This window comes from Diadema setosum, chromosome 20 (genome assembly GCF_964275005.1).
Source record: "Diadema setosum chromosome 20, eeDiaSeto1, whole genome shotgun sequence".
Classification (NCBI taxonomy): domain Eukaryota; kingdom Metazoa; phylum Echinodermata; class Echinoidea; order Diadematoida; family Diadematidae; genus Diadema; species Diadema setosum.
Window position 1 is genome coordinate 34,612,416 of NC_092704.1, and position 18,341 is coordinate 34,630,756.

The 18,341-nt window shown below is 36.9% G+C and overlaps 1 protein-coding gene across 1 annotated transcript in view; it reads left to right on the plus strand.

Moving 5' to 3' along the window:
- LOC140243635 (integrin alpha-8-like) overlaps positions 1-11,025 on the plus strand; it is a 61,066-nt gene extending 50,041 nt beyond the window's left edge. Inside the window, exons 23-30 of the mRNA XM_072323299.1 lie at positions 840-919; positions 2,303-2,392; positions 3,704-3,809; positions 4,513-4,680; positions 5,001-5,243; positions 5,880-5,984; positions 9,169-9,291; positions 10,870-11,025. Of these exons, the coding sequence (XP_072179400.1) occupies positions 840-919; positions 2,303-2,392; positions 3,704-3,809; positions 4,513-4,680; positions 5,001-5,243; positions 5,880-5,984; positions 9,169-9,291; positions 10,870-11,025 (1,071 nt within the window). The remainder of the gene's footprint in view (positions 1-839; positions 920-2,302; positions 2,393-3,703; positions 3,810-4,512; positions 4,681-5,000; positions 5,244-5,879; positions 5,985-9,168; positions 9,292-10,869) is intronic.
- Positions 11,026-18,341: the final 7,316 nt, after the last annotated feature.

Here is an 18,341-nt window from a genome sequence, read left to right on the forward strand (position 1 = left end):
CTTCTTGTTTAGTTTACGTAGGCCGAAAAAAAAATAATATTAAAACGACCAAACTAGTCTTTGAAAGAAAGCGCGTCTAGCCACTAGATATTAGGATGGATTTTGCGGAGCAGCTCACTTTTGAACCACAACAGACTTGTACTTATCAAACTTGCATTATTTACCTTTGAAGTAATTTTAACACGATATATTTCAGTATCTTTGCCACTGTGTGTCATGAGGCTCGGAAAAGATCACTTTGTTCAGTGGTGTGAGAACTAAAACTCACGTTTGAATCACGTGATCACGTATCACGGACACTGAAACCATCACAAGTGCAATTTCACAAAATATTCAAGTAGACTTTGGTATTGCAACTGACTGACTGGGATTGCCCTACATCGACGTAAATAAGCACTGTATTGATCAGTGTTTTAGTACATGTAGTAGCCATGATAACAAAAATCACTGTCGTACATACTTGAGCAGTATTCGAAGTTACGACCTCCTGATCTCCGGACAGGCGTCATCTCCACTAGACCACCGAGCTCCCGCCCGACAGCTAGTGGTGGCTCTAATCCTTATACTGTAGCATATAGAATAGATATATAGAATAGAATCTAACAACCTGACTGGTGGACACTTCATCAAATCGGAATTATGATAAAGAAAATCATCGAACAAAAATCACCAAATATGATATTGTGATTTCGGTCGTAACAAAAGGAGTATGAAGCTGTGGTAATTATTAACGCTATCATTCTCTCATTGTTTCTCCCAAATGTAGTTTTAAAGAGCAACTTGGCGATGTGCCATTTATAGAACAAACTTTGATTAGGTTGTATTTGCTTTCTTTGTAGGTATTACTGGGCATCGTCTTTCAGACGGAAAAGCTCTCGGTCACAGATTCACAAATCACTTTCTCTTTCACGGCTAAGAGGTGAGTATCTTTTTCCTTCTTTATCATTATTGCAGGTCAAAGACAGACCTTATATTCCAGGAGAGATATATTAATTGTGGTGTCATATGATGTATAATATGTCATATATAATATATAATATATAATATATAATATATAATATAATATATAATATATAACATATAATATATGATATATAATATATAATATATAATATATAATATATAATATATAATATATAATATATAATATATAATATATAATATACAATATATAATATATGATATATAATATATAACATATAATATACGATATATAATATATAATATATAATATATGATATATAATATATAAAATATAATATATAATATGTAATATGTAATATATAATATATAATATATAATATATGATATATAATATATAAAATATAATATATAATATGTAATATGTAATATATAATATATAATATATAACACATAACACTATAATACCTTACTGAGCTGCTATCCCAGCACACACACCTCACCTCAGCACGCTTACCTCTACATATCATCGCAAATGTCTCGGTTTCCCGCAACCGGTTGCCAATTTATTGCTGGCTTGCAACCAGGCCAAATGTGAACTGTGCATCTCACATCTCTTGATAAAGGGTAGGGCCCGAAAGCTCGAGAAGTAAAATCAAATTGTGAGGATTCAAAAGCTACATCTATTGCCTTTCTTTACTCTCGGTATATAATATATAATATATAATATACAATATACAATATATAATATATAATATATAATATATAATATATAATATATAATATATGATAATATATAATATATAATATATAATATATAATATATGATATATGATCTATAATATTTAGTACATAATATATAATATATATTGTATATTATATATTATATATTATATAATATGTAATATATAATACATGATATATGGTGTCATTATGGTGTCACACCACGCTGATGATGAATCATTATGTGTACAACAAAAAATAAGCCCAATAACAAAATGAAATCACGTCTGTATGTGACAACAAGCAAGATGTTTTAGCATCATTATGGGAGGGTTATGATTGTAAAGGCAGGTAAACGATGAGTGGGGATATTCAATATCAATCAACTATAAAAGAGTTTGAGGGCTATGATATTAGTTGTTTACCTTGTTTTAGAACTTTGTTTCCGAATTTTGGTATCAGAATTTTGTTTCAGAATTTCGGCATCGTTGATATTAAATGCTAAGTGACATCGCCTGAAAGTTTTGTGAGAGCGAAAGTGTAGATTTCTATTTATAGCGGCCTAGAGAGTCTAGCGAGAATTAATAGTCTAGGAATACGAGAGAAATCCTGCACATTCCCACGACTTTTTGTCTCTGCATATTTCCGTTTTCCGCAGTGGCGATGACGAGCTCCCTCACTTGGCAGGCAACAATCACGTCAACGTGTCTCTGCCGGTCATTTCTCGCGCCAACATCACTCTCCAAGGGTATGTAACCGGAACTCGTCATGAGTTCAAAGTTCATGGAGAACACTTCCTGACATTGCAGGTTGCAATAATTGTGATACCACAGCAACATTAAAATGGAGATCTTGTGGAATTACATGGCTGTTTTCGGCGTAGCCTTTCAAAGTGCCGAGAACAAGCCTGTTCATAGTTAGCAATAGTCTGCAATGACAGATGACCTCCGAGACTCTTGAAACTTGAATAAAATTAATGTTTTAATTCGAAAACAGCCAATCAGAAAGAGGTAATTTGCATGTTACTCTTGCATGACATTTTTTTTTTATTAATTTGGTTGAAAAAAAATACACATTCACCTGTACATCCTGACACCTAGTTCACACACGAATATCTTAAACATAGTTTTCCTTCGAAGACCTACGCAGGTTTTCAAATACCTCAGTTACAAGTAAGTTTCAAGAGAAGGTTTTCAATGACCATTATCTGCACAGGCTAAGATTGTAAATTTTGTTTCACACAATGTATATTGACAATTAGGCCTACTTCGCTATCATTACTGTAGCAACCATTGTAATCTATCCTTACCATAAGTTTTTAATTCTTGTTTTCTTTGTATAAATTTACATGCATCATTTTTGTCACTGAAGAAAGCGAGATTTATGCTTTTACACAGTATAATCATTTCATTGTGAAAAAAAAATAACCGAAATGAATTTGAACTGAATTGAACTGAACTGAACTGAACTGAACTGAACTGAACTGACCTGACCTGAACTGAATTGAACTGACCTGACCTGAACTGAACTGAACTGAACTGTAAACTGGTTCTTTGCGAGAGAAGCGAGCCGAAAAGTCGAAGCCGAGCTTGCGGGCGAGGGCCAGCCCGGGCCGAGCTTGTTCCTATAATTATGTATAGCGGTATAAGGCTTTGACTCTATCTCACAAGGAAAGTCTGATAACTCCTTGGTCTCACGTACCGACCCTCTGCCCGGCCCTATGCTCTCTACTTTTTTACTCAATTCTCAATTACTACAGCGAGAGAGCCTTTGGCAATGGCTGCTGTCTCCGTTGCTATCTTAATAGCTGAAAACATAGGTTGCTATGCAACATCATAATCATCATCAAACATTGTAAGATACGCTCACAGCGGGTCTAGTTTGTAACGTGTCTATCTTTCATGCTTTTGACACAAACCACAATACAATGTCGTGGTTTAGACTTGAAGCGAGTCACAAATCACTTTTACATGTCTTTGTGCTTATTATCCCTCCCAATTTAAAATGAGTAAATAAAACTTGATGAGCGATTCCCTTTGGATCATTTCATGCATTACAGCGACGTCAATCCCGAACTGCTGATATTCAAGGAATCTCGCTACCCTGCTGGTCGCCTGGTGACGTCACTCGCAGATGTTGGACCCAGAGTTACACACACAATTTCAGTAAGATTTTATTTCATTTCAAGTGTCAGACTTTCTTTTTCCTATTTTTTTTTTCGAAAACGGGTGGCAAAATACGCAGTGGAAATTTGTGTTTCATTTCAAGATCATTCTGCACTTAAAAATATTAGCTATTCTGTCATGTTTGTGACAGACAACAAGTAGTACAATGTTTATTTGCTGACATTTTAGAATCTTCCCAGATGTTTAAGATCATCCGATTGTAGATTGCTTGTTGTTTCGAAAATCAAAGAAATCATGGAGGATCGGTCATTTGCACATGTTGCATCTTAACTACGGAATCAGTTGCCTCAAGCTATCCGATACATTTCAAATGTTGACTACTTTAAAGTTGCCCTAAAGACTCATCTGTTTATATGTGCTTTCCAGTAGTATTGTATATTATGTATTTTTTCATCATTATTGTTTCATTTTACTTCCATGTACATGCGTGTGTAATGATTCTTGTATTTCATAATGCATTTTTCCTACTGCGCCTTGAGCACATTAGTCATGTGGAATGGGCGCATTGTAAGTACCTTGTATTATAATTATTATTATTCTTACCCAAGTGCTATGATTTGAACTCAAGAAATTTCTAACTGATAGCTGTTGTGTGACTTTGTTTCATTTCAAAATATACTCATACAAACATTCCGTTTGTTCGTTTATTTGTTTTTCCTGCATTCTTCTTATGTATTCGCAGTTCTCCAACAGTGGTCCAAGCTTCCTTGGTCCAACAGAGCTGGTCATCTCCTGGCCAGCCTTTGCTGTCCAGGACGGTCAACTCTTCTATCCAGTCAAGGCGGAAATGGACAATGGTGGCGATTGTTACGTCATCGGTGGCCAGTGGAATCCGGACAATTTAACATCAGTAATGATGATTTTGAAATCATTATATATATTTAAGACTATTATAGCTTAGAATTTCTATATTAGCAGTCAGGGTTTTTTGTTTTTTTTCTACTCAGATGACAGCACTTATGCAAAGGAAGGTTGTTAGATAGTCATAATGTGTGATAATTTGTCTGATCGAATATGTTTGACATCTGTAGAAAAAAAGAGCCAAATAATCAATTTTGGTTTATTTAACTGCCGTTAGTCAAGGTCATGTGCATTATGACGTCATACATGACGTTGTTGACCTAAAACAATGAGACTTTTGTTACATCATATAATCAATCTTTCTCGAAGACGGATGAAGGCCGTAGAAGGCGGCGCAGAGACCAACCCAGAGCGGCTTTCGACAGACGAATGCCGCGGGACGCTGGCCCGTTTGAACAACTCGGTCTCCGCACACTTTCTTGCACGTCGGATCTAGCGCTTTGCGACAAGATCGTCTGCTACGTCGACTCGCTGGGCACGGGGGCGAATTCTGCGAGGGACGACGTGGTCGTCACGGTCACTTCACGATTCCGGGCTGATATCCTAATCAAGGTGTGTCGATGTGTGATGAAATGTGCTCCCCTTGAGAGAGGGGGAAAACTTATTGAAGTGAAATATAAAATGTATACCCGGATTATGTTTTCTGCTTTGTTCATAGTGTGGATTGCAGAGTTTTCTTGGTGTTACCGTTCGTTTGAAATGAAACGGAGGCTAATTTAAACGTTGTCTGCTGGCCTGCTTGTTAACAAAAACGTATTTTGCCTATCATTATACCCTAAATCTAAAACCAATTAAAAAGCACAGCTCCACTGAATTTTCAGAAAATAAGAAATTGCACAAAAATAGTTATTGACTCCTAAAACTCAACTTTTTAGCTGTTATAATACATACGCATTTATTTGCTCTGCGTAATCATCCAATGCAACGAGGTTTGGCAGGTGATTAATAATTTTGCGAGCATAAAGGTCGAATGCGTTTTATCAACTTCTGGTTTTGAATCATGTGTGATAACATCTTTTTTTTACAAAATCTATGGTGGTATTGAATTCCATCACCTCTTCAAACCTTTTATTGGATTTATGCGGTCGGTATAGAACCATCATGGACACGATGGAACTGAAAAAAATATCAATTCTAATATGATATTCGATTTTCACTGTTTTGTTTCCTTGTTTTCTTAATCCTCAGTACAATGTCACCACATTAAAACTCATAGCCAGCGCGAAGGCATCGGTAATAAAAAGTCTACACCCGAGAAATCCTTTTAGAGTGCTTCCTTCGAGTTCGACAGCGGTGAGTTTACATTGCTTTTTCAGCTATTAAAGACAGTCACCGGTTATAATTTTACACGATTGCCGACTCTTTAGAACTGTTTGCGATTCAAAGGTTTTTTCGGGTGTATCAAATTACACTTTCTTCAGGATTGCTGTAATGTCTGATTGTCTTTTAATATTCCGAGAGTGTTGATTTCTATGAAAATCGGAGCTAGTTTATAGGCAACGGCGTAAATCCATACTGAGGAGTGGGGGGGGGGGGATGGTCATCATCACCACGATTACAAGCCCATAACCGGACCGGCGCAGCCTTTTTTTTTTTTTTTTTTTTGGGGGGGGGGGGGAGGGGGGGGGGTGGGGGGGTGGGGGAGAAGCTTTGTGCCCTCTCCTCCCCCCCCCCTCCCACACACACTTTACAGGGATCGGATGCCCCACTCTTTTGAATGAAATATAAAGTGGGAAAAAAGTGGCAGCAACAACATAAAGACTTTTTGTTCTTGTTGCTTTTTTTTGCTTGTCAGACGACTTTCGGCGGAAAATCAGACCTTAAAAGTATGAAAACATTTTTTTTTTTTTTGGAAATATCTGTGAGAGGGAGCGGAACGTCCGAACGGGGGAAGGGTGTGTATGGGGGGGGGGGGGGGTATCCCTCTCCCACACGAGGAAGATTTTGCATTTTCAGACCTGAAATTCAGCGATCTGGTGCTCACTTGTGGTGAAAATTTTGTTTTCTTTTCTTTAAAAAAACAATAAGAAAATGAAATATTCACAATATATTATTGAATGACAAAATCGTGGTATTTCAGCTCTTGCTGTGCGACATCACTGTGAAGGCCTACTAAATAATGGGGCCTATCATCGGCGTAGACAGGATTTGATCTTAGGAGGAGCGGTTATGTGAGGGAACGAATCAAGCGAGGGGGGAGGGTATGGTAGGGGGGTTTCCCCCTCCTACGGTGAAATCTCTTTGCGTTGAAAATTTTGACATTTTTTCAGTCCAAAAACTGCCGTTTGTAGCTATATTCTTCGCTTTGGAAATTAAGGGGGGCACACCAGGCGCAAGCCGCGCAACTTCAAAGCGAGCGAGCTTCAAAATTTTGACATTTGACAGTCCAAAAACTGCCGTTTGTAGCTATATTTTTCACTTTGGAAATTAAGGGGGCGCACGGGGCAAAAACTGCTGGCAATTACTGGCAGCAACATCAGGAGAATGGAATAATAATTAAATGCGAGCGAGCGAAGCGAGCGAGCTTCAAAAATTTCACATTTTACAGTCCCCAAACTGCCGTTTGTAGCTATATTTTTCGCTTTGGAAATTAAGGGGGGCGCACCTGCTCACAATCACTGGCAGCAACATCAGGAGATGGCATAGCGATTAAATGCGAGCGAGCGGAGCGAGCGAGCTTGAAAATTTTGACATTTTACAGTCTAAAAACTGCCGTTTGTAGCTATACTTTTTCGCTTTGGAAATTTAGGGGGCACACCGAGTGCAACTGCCGGCAATTACTGGCAGTAACATCAGGAGAATGGCATAGCGGTTAAATGCGAGCGAGCGGAGCGAGCGAGCTTGAAAATTTTGACATTTTACAGTCCAAAGACTGCCGTTTGTGGCTGTATTTTTTCGCTTTGGAAATTAAGGGGGCACACCGGGCGCAACTGCCGGCAATTACTGGCAGCAACATCAGGAGAATGGCATACTGATTAAATGCTAGCGAGCGAAGCGAGTGAGCTTGAAAATTTTGACATTTTCCAGTCCTAAAAAACTGTCGTTTGTAGCTATATTTTCGCTTTGGAAATTAAGGGGGGCGCACCGGGTGCACCTGCTGTCAATCACTGGCAGCAACATCAGGAGACATTTTACACTCCAAAAACTGCCGTTTGTAGCTATATTTTTCGCTTTTGTTTGTCCCACTTTTATTTGAGAACCATCCCCCCCCCCCATCGACGCCTCTATACATATTAGGTTGCTTTTGTTAAGTGAAAGATCTGCTGCACACTCTTTGATAAATTAGGGAATATACGTCTATGTCAAAAGTGTACAAAGTTTATCCCTTATCCTGTATAGCGGACCTTTTGCATGTTCATGATTGCAATACAACGATCTGGTGCATAGTTCTGGCGATATTTGGACAATTTTCCATTAAGAAAGTTCGAGATTTGTCCTCATCTCGGGAATTGCTTGGGGGATAAATGATTTGTCTGTCTAAACACTTCCTTTGGGGCGGGGCAAATGCCCCTTTGCCCCCCATAGATTCGACGTCCCTGATCTTCCCTTGGTATGCCCATAGATGTATCCTGACTGAGTCATCAGTCACTGTCGTTTCTCAGGAATGATTCAGGAAATGGAGGGGATTCAATTATGGCGATAAAGTTGTTGTTATTGTTTGTTTGTATGTTTTCGTACATATTTTGCAGATGGTCCCCAGTTACTCGCGTCATAGCATGTTTACATGTAGACCTATACTATTTGACGTTGTCAACGCCTGAGCCATACCTTACAGTGTATGTCGATGTTACTTTCTTCGCGAGCGAGCGAAGCGAGCGAGCGCTTGAGAAAATTATACATTTTCCTACAAGATAGAATACTGTTCAGCTCTGTTACATGTCTGAAGGCCGGCGTACAAACGTCATGCAATATGCCAAAATTGATACAATCACATTTCTGCTTCCTCCATTTTTCCTCCTCAAAATTCAGGGGGGGGGGGATGATTGTACAGGCCATCCCCCCCCCCTCCCCGGGATTTACGCCCATGTTTATAGGTAATTCTGACGATATTTTGATTCTGCAGTTATTCCGAAAAGCATTTCAATATCAATTCATTCAATTGTAATGAATCTAGGGATTTATAGGAGTTTAGATACAATACAAAACGAAAGAAATGATATAGTGGCATAACAAAACGTATCATTAATCCCACCCTATGCTATGGGAAGTGAAGTGGATTCAAAGAAGAGTCATGACTTGTTTGATAATCTTCCAATATTGTCTGATAGTTGCACAAAACTTTATCATGGTATTCTAAATACCCATAATAACAATGACGAGGATATAAGAAATTTTGTTATTCTATATGATGAGTATTTCTCTTGTTGTTTTCATCATTATCATCATCATCATCATCATTATCGTGACTATCAATATTTAGGATTTTGTCGTCTTAATTGCCATCAGTATTATAATTATCATTGCGTTGTCTTCGCAGATCAGCATGGTCATTTTGACGGAGCTTCAACCGCCCCAGCAGGCAGTTCTCTACTGGGTGTACGGAGTGGCCGTTGCTGGCGGGCTTCTAATACAACTTGTACTCATCTTCATCTTAAAAAGGGTACGCAGGTTACTAGCCCGTGATGGTCAGAAGTTTTACAAAAACCGGATGTCAAAATGCAACTTATATTGCACTGAATGTCATCCTTTCTGTTGTTAAAGGACAAGCTTAACAAGCCTTTGGATAAGCACACGAAATGTCCACCTGTAATTGTTCTTGTTCTTGCTACTGTTGTTGTTGTTCTTGTTACTGTTGTTGTTGTTGTTGTTGTTGTTGTTGTTGTTGTTGTTGTTGTTGTTGTTGTTGCTGCTGCTGCTGCTGCTGCTTACCATCTGGAGGATATGTTATGTGTTCAGTTGCATACTTGTGATAGATCTATAGTAATCTACCCGAGAAGATGGTCAACTTGATGGCACACAAACTTGTCTTTCCATGACCGAGTGCAGATCAATTTTCAGTTCAATTCAATTCAGTTCAACTCAGTTCAATCCAGTTCATTTCAGTTCAATTCAGTTCAATTCAGTTCAATTCAATTCAATTCAATTCAATAATTCATTCATTTCCATAAAGAAAATGCATGGTACAAATAATACGTTATCATAAGCTGGCAAGAGCTTTAAAAAAAAAAGGAAGATATTTCTTGAGACACATAAATCATGTCAATGGAAACACACCACTGATGTTCCACAGGGATATTATAGTAATAATAATGTGTTCTTCATATCTCGGATCAATGCATTCCCTCCACACCGGTCCCCTCCTCCTGCAGAACAAAGAAAGAAAACAGACGAAAGGAAGAGACCGAGAGAGGAAGCGAAATATTCATAAAATCATCTTTCCTTTCTTCCCGGACATCTATATTGGAAGATGTTCTCTGCCAACAGCAAAACGAAAACTGAATTTCTTTCTAATTTACTGAATTGCAAACTTCTCATGCAGCATGATATGTAGTGTTCATATCTTTATCAGAATTTATTAATCTGCTTGTTTGGGCCTACAAGCGTACCGAGGTTTGTTTAATAAAGCTGAAACCCTTTTTAAAGTATCGCATGTAATTCGTTAGCACTGTCTTGGAAACACGCTATTTTATATACTAATAAGAAAACAAAGGGTCGATTCGATTCACTTCGTATAGGTAGTTTATTTCTTCTCCAAAATACTAGTATTCGATTGTTGGTGCCTATATACTCAAAACGCGATAATAAGCAGTGGTGTAATTACGTGAGCGAACATTACAAGCTACAATGAATCACTTAATGCAGGTCTAAAATATTAATGGGGAAAAACAGTGAACTGCGTCTATTTTGATGTGTTGTGTGGTCTGGTTGACATCATTGAACCATTTTCGGTGATCCACAGGACATAGAACATACAATTCGTAAAAGTTTTCAAAGGCAACTATTGATTGAAAAAAACAAACAAACAAGCATCCATTTCAAGGTCTACAGTGCCAAAAGTTCAATCTGGATTGCGTTGGGTATACGGTTGTACTGCTATTAACAAATGATAAATACATCGCAACTTCTCACAGCATTAATCAATGAAGTATGATTCCTTGAAACAAGAGTGACATGAATGAGTGTGATGTGTTGTGTGTACCCATTTTATGTCTCATTTCTGTCTGTCTGTCATTTCTAGGTCGGATTCTTCAAACGTAAGAAGATTTCCCCAAAGCAGCGCAAGGTGTTTATAAGAGAGCCCAGCCAGAAAGCCAAAATGGCGCGGGATTCATCGTTGGAAGAACCGGCACCTGTTGTGACTGATCCGCTCAATTCAACAGAAAATGATGCATGATAGAATAACAACGATATTTTAGTTATTGTGTGAATTTGTAAAAAGTCAATTTTATATTCCGTGCCATTGCTCCTTACGCGTAGATAGCAAAGCTGTGTAAATATTTCGTAGTCTGGGGATTTTTACGTTTGTTTGTGTACAGTTACTATGAATGGATTATGTCAATGATAATGTGCAATGTTTGAAAATAAAGGCTTCGATCCAGTAATTATAGCTAATCACATGATTACCATACCCTTCATTTTCAACTCTTGATAAAGATAACTTCATAATGCTATATTCCGCTCTGTTTTCCAATATCGTTTGAAAAGTTTTGATAACGATGGGTCATGCTGGTACTATCATGTCTGTCGTATTTTACACGATTTATAATTACATGTTATTTTGTTTAGTTTTATCATTTGTTGTAGTCAATCTGAATCGTAAAGACAAAAACTTATTTTTGCATATAGGAGCTCGAGTTGTATACCACGTGAAATCTGATGGTGTGATATCATACCAATGTATATATCATGTGTACACTCGAAATAGAGTAATATTGAGTGGAAATGTTTCAAAATTACACACGTTGAATTTTCACATCATACTTTACGACATTCCAGGCTTAAATGCAACATTTTGTTGCTGCTTATAGATAGACTCATAGATACCATTGTTATCAATACTTCCTTTCTATTTTGACGATGATAATGATGATCAATTTCAACTGTATCACCATCATCACTCTTTTAATTACCAGTCATTCAATGTTTTACATAATAATTTGTGAGAAATTTAATTTTCAAGTCACATTGTATCAGTACAAACAGTGGTTGCATGCACCTTACCGTCAGAAGGTAAAAAGAATGTTATGTAGTCCTGCCAACGCTTTAAATCTATTTAATGTTCCTAATTAGGCCAGACGGTATCTTAGTTTAAATCTCATCCCTTGGTTCTCATGTGAATTGCAGGTTTCATATATAATATAATTGTTTTTTTGATATAAACTCCAAATTTTATTGTCCAAGAATGAAAATTCTTTTTGCCCAATTGATCGTGGGCCCGGCAGCCACTGAGCAGCGCCAGATCGACGTTGCTCTAACCTTTTCAACTGTTGAACGGCAAACAAGGTAGCAGCAACTCCCATCTTTTAACGTCTTTTGGTATGACGCGGCCGGGGTTTGAACCCACGACCTCCCTTTTGTGAGAGCAGCCGCTCTACTCACTGAGCCAACACATCTGTGATAATTTTTTTTTTTTTTTTTTTTTTTCATGTGGCTCATTGTATGTTTGTTGTATCTTGGCTTCATTGACGTTTCTGGTTTTGTTTTGTTTTGTTTTGTTTCTGTTTCTGTTTTTGTGTTTTGTTTTGTTTGGTTGTTCGATTGTTTGTTGGTTTTTTATTTTTTGTTTTGTTTGTTTTGTTTTGTTAGTTGGCTCTCTGTCCAAGAACTGTTGTATTGTGACGTTATTACATTTCGACAGAGGATAAAGTGATGAAGTGATGATAATCATTTTTGGTGTCAGATTTTAATCCGAATGTGCCTGGCTTTTTGTTGAATATAGTGACGGAGGCATGTCTACTTGTAGCAGAATCGAATAATAAAAAAAAAGAATGTTTTGCTTCCTGTAGATACTTTATCACTCCATGACCATCAATTTCAAATAGGCCTAACGGAGTGTGAAATAAACTGACATTAGTGGGTGAGTCAGTCTCATATTCACGTCAGAAGGACTAATAAACATATTTGAAAATAATATTATGTATATATAAGCTGCGGATTTGCTGACTGGTATCAAATTGATAAGCCGCTGATGGATTGACATGGAAAGATGATAATATCAAACTAAATTGAAATTGAACGAGGCAATTTCCGACAATAAATTTACTGCACTGCACCGGTGGGGGCGCTCTATATCTTTCCATCTCGGGGCTCTCTTTATACATCTCTACATACGGCACTGACGATGTAGGGCTCACACGGGTAAATAATTCCCCATAGAGACGTGTGTTAAAATTCAAATTTCAAAAAATTCTGTAAAATAGCTGGGAGAAATGAGGTGTTTCATCTTCACTAACCTGAATAAGTGAGATATTACCTTTCATCCATCAGATTTCCAGGGTGGGTTGTTCTGCTCTAATTCTGTCCAGGGGTCCGCAAAGACAGACTACGAGTTCTTGTCACTCAAAAAATCACCTATTTTCCGTACACGTACCCAATAAAATATAGTCCCCTCAAATTCCATCAGAAAAGCTTTCATCTTCCAACCAAAATGCAGTTTGTAGAGGAATCCATACTCAATATCTACAGCTATTCAGTTTTTTGCCAAACTACATCATTGATTTTTAATTAATTTTTTCCTTCATTTATTTTGGTATCTTTGGTACGAATTTGTGAAGGGGTCTGGGACAGTCCATTTTATTTACAGGTGTGAGCCCTGTACATGTATCCAACAGTACAGAGACTCTATATCATAATGAGGTATGAATGAGAACATGATTTCAGATAATCACGTCATACTGACGTCACAGCTGACTGATCACAATGATACATTAGATCTGTCCTCCTTAGGACATGGTGCATACATGGTATAGGTTTGAAATTAATAGTTGAAGGACTTTTTGAGTTAAACTCTGCACAAGGTTTGAGGAGAAAGAAATAAAGAAGAAGAAAAAGAAAGGGATATAAAAAAAAAAAGAAAGAATCAGTACAGATACAGAAGGTGATCCGAGAGGATATTAGGATCACCTAATAATATAGGTTTTCCCGGCCAATTTCGCACTTTTATCAGTCCATTTGATAAAAGGTTCATTCAATTTAGCGAATATCCTCATCACTGCACATTCTGTCATTCAAAATTGCAAGTTGTTCGTTCAATTTAGCATTTCGATCAATGAAATTTGCACATGTGCCATTCGAATTCGTAAAACGAGCATTCAAATCGGCACGTGCTCTTCAGTCATTCAAATTCGCCAACACTGGCCGAAAGGGGTATTTCAGTCATTCAATTTCGCGTATGGGCAGTCAAATTCCTAACATGTTCATTCAAATTAACGTCATGTTATTTCTTTTTTGAAAAGGTGGTAATATTTAAATGCGTATTTCTATGTGACTTTTTGTTTCATCCACGCACTGTTAAGCAGTAAAAGTATCATATTTTTTTACCATATATAACTCGAGTTTGTTGTTCTGTAACGCCCCTTTTCTTTAATCATGTCATTTTAGGCCTACATGTACCAATACTACATATTAACTTCATCTTCTTACAGTCATGACAGCACAAGTTAGATACAGACGTATTTCTCAAGAAGACAGAATAAGAATTATAGAAACATTTGATGATCATAACCTTGACTTCCTAGAACTGGCCGGCACACTCGGAATAAAGCACCCAACGGCCAGATAAGTTGTGGCCACATGATGCACTATATCTTCGGACTGGAAGAATCACTAAGCACATTGAAGAATAAAAAAAAAATGTTGCCAAAATCTCTAGAATAAGTACGAAAATATAAAATGTAATGACGCTTGCAAAACAATAACTATGTTGACAAAAAAAGAAAGAAAGAAAGAACCAAAGCATAAACATGCGTGCTAAATTGACTGCAAAAGATGTTAAATTGGATGCCCCAAAATGAATTTGAATGAACGAGTGCGGCATGTCCGTGATCACGTGACTATGTCATTCTAAATTGAATGAACGAATAACGAAATGGTGCTTGTTTTACGAATTTCAGTTGAAAAAGTGTTAATTAGAATGAGGTTAAAGGTAATTTGAATGCTCCAAAATGAATTTGAATGAAGAGATCATAAAATTGAACTACCGAACATGTCATCTACGCTAAATTTTGCTAAATTGAATGCAGCAATTAGGAATTGGACTGACAAAAGTGCGAAATTGGCCGGGAAAACCTATACTTGTAACGGCACTAATACTAGTAGGTCGGCTCTTGCTTGCTGATGCCTCGCTTTAGTGTTTTTGAATCGTCTGCTGCTTGTGACGTGTCAGCTCCCACTCTAGCATGTATACCGTCGAAATGGGCCGGAGAATTCTACATCAAGAAAAGCGGGATGAAGGGGAAAAAGAGAAAATGTCATAAAGATGGGGAGTGAGGGATAGATTGATAGATAGAAAGATGGAGAGAGAGCGAGAGATACAGACAGACAGACAGACAGACAGACAGAGACTCAGAGAGATAGACAAGCTAGAGAAGAAGAGAAAAAAAAACAAGAAAACGAAATGTATAGGATATCCAAACGGAAGAGAAGTGTTCAAATACTCGCGTATTGTGATAGCTTATATATTTAGAGCACTTCAAGAAGGCATAAGAAAGCGACGAACTATAGTATTTTAGAAACTAAGGCAAAATCAATACGAGAAGGTAGAGAGAAAGGGGAGAATTAAACAATATGGATATTTTACATGTATGCTTGCGGGCCTATATATATATATATATATATATATATATATATATATATATATATATATAGTGTGTGTGTGTGTGTGTATGTGTGTGGGGGTGTGTGTGTGTGTGTGTGCATGTGCAATGCTATACATTCTTATGCTCGTAAATTGATTACAAGAGTCTCATTTATATTTGCGTGTATAATACAGGCCCATTGAGAATGATTCCATTCTTTGATATCAATAAGTATTTTCAGAGTCCAAAAGACAATTGTACTATTCCGTTCTTGTATATTTGTATGTGCTTTTTGACGTTTGAGGGATAAAGATGATAATGGACAAGACGGCATGAGTTAGCATGGTTACAAAACATGATTTTTTTTGTGCATACTGTATATAAACATGAATATTCATAAAACGAATATTTCATAGAGGTTGACATAATAATGTGACGTTTACAATGGCAAGGGGATGGTGTTCAATAAACGGGGACAAACTGATTGACATAACTCCTTTCTTATTTGATTTACTGGTACACGTAGGCTTATATCAGACTACGGAAATGTACTTAGACGACGACTTACATGAACATGTACATATAGCGAGTCAAATATCCCGTTAACATTGTCCCCTATGCATGCTAAGACACAGAGAAAAGATCTATAAAACTCGTTTTCTAGGAGATTCTCATAATATCTCCATATTCAGGTTACCATTTGGGTTGATTCCCTAAAACCGACGATAATGATATTAATGAAATTTAATATCTAAGGAGAATGTCAGCTGGTCTAAATTCAATATCTGTGCAAATGAGACAAGCAAAACACAAAAGAAACGTCAAAAGATGAACTTTAAAGGCCTAATTCGATTTGTTCAATATGATTATTGTTTTAACAGTCAGCAAATATGCCTATGTTGGTTAACCAACTAATATCAGATTCTGTATTTTTTAGGTCTCATTGCTATACTCGCGAGAAACTCTTTCAAAATCATTAGGCGCAACACTGAAATAGATTTTGATAAGAGAGCAGCATATCCTGGTTTCGATCGAAACATCGAACGAGTGACTGTATCAATACTTAATGGCTCTTTGGAGATGTACGTGGGAAACATATCAATAGACAGAGTCTCAATAAAACAAGCACTTCGTTATACTTTGACTAGTGTCAAAGACCTTACAAAGGAGCTGTCACAAACTGGTACAATGTTCTTGACACTGATTCAAAAGCTGCCTATCATGATGAGCCATGTTTGTCTCTTTTCTTTTTCTTTTCTTTTTTTTTTTTTGGGGGGGGGAGGGGTAAAGTTCATTTTCCTTCCATATTTTTTTTTTTAAGACCCATGAAGAGATAAGTTTGGGGGTTCCTCAAATATTTTCCTGTAGGACCGTGTGTTTATTTAATTTGCTAATGCGTTTCCTGTCTGTGTTTTATTAGTGTAAAGTTCATTTCACAGGAATTATATTAGTCACTTTTTTTTTTTTTACATATTCCACGCAACTGTGGTAATCATGCATCACAACCAGGAACCTCAGCTTTCCCGCATTGCATATTCATAAAGAAAAAAAGAATCATAATTGTTTAAAAGATGCATGTTTTTTAGCACTGCTTATTAGTCATGGTCCTGCAGGTTTGATCAAGCTAACAAATGTTTTTATTCAACATAGATACATTTTGGATAGATATGCATAATTATAATTTACCAAGGGATCCACGTCTACATAAGCTGTTATGCTTTTTAGTGGATCACTCTTTTCCATCGATTTATTTACTAGTTAATCTCATTTCTGCAAAGCATGTTTGTTCTATACTACTAAATACATCCATTCGCACATGCATTTAGTAGTATAATTCTTTATAGTGTAAATATTTATTTACTTTTTGTTTGCATACTTTGTATTAAATCGCCTTTTATTCGATGGAAATAAAGAAATTGAATTGAACCGTGTACCTATAGTGGTAAGACAGCTCATTATTCCGAAGGTCGTTATTCCGAAGGCTCTTCAATCCGAAGATTCGTTATTCCGAAGGTTCATTTTTCGGAATTTCATTTTCGGATTAACGAATCTTCGGAATAACGAACCTTCGGAATAACGCCACAAATGTTCGGATTAACGAACCCTTTTTTTCATTTTCGGATTAACGAACCTCTAGGTATAGGGAATTTGTGTGTTTCGGATTAACGACCCTTCGGAATAACGAACCTTCGGAATAGCGAACCTTCAGAATAACGAACAGCACCCAGTGGTAATGTACGTACATGTTACTCTTCCTGGAGATTGTGGAAATTAATCACTTTAGTTTGTATAGACACGGGATAGATACTGTGATACAGCCTGATACACGACACTGCTCTCACGACGTTGATTTGCTTTAATACATTCGAAATCTCACTTAACACATTGACAATTTATAGTGTATGAATACCTATAAAATTGAGTTGAAAGTTGATCGTATTATAACTGTATGCATGCTTATTGCATCTATAAATATTGCTGAAGAAATAAAACGTCCTATAAAGTAGCGAATGCCATAAAATCAACCAAGGGACAGATCAAAACTGTTATTTTCTATAAATTAGTTCAGAAATAAGCTGTAGAAATGTATAAACATTCTGAGCAGACTAGAAGATGTAGACGTCATAATTTCTGGTCTTGGTCTGTTAAGACACAGACAAACCAATTTGAAATTGACAGTATCCTTGAATGGTTGGTATAAAAATAAATGTTTTGTTTCAGGATTTTTTTTTTTTTACAGCAAATAAAATTCATAACAGATACAAAGAGTTCCAATGAAAATAAATTTCAGATCATATTTCAATCATTATTATCAACAGATGATGCTATGCAATGAGAAGAAATGATAGCTCGCAGCATGTAAATTCCGATGATATTCATAATTCTGTACAATCAACTCCCCAAATGTGTGTAA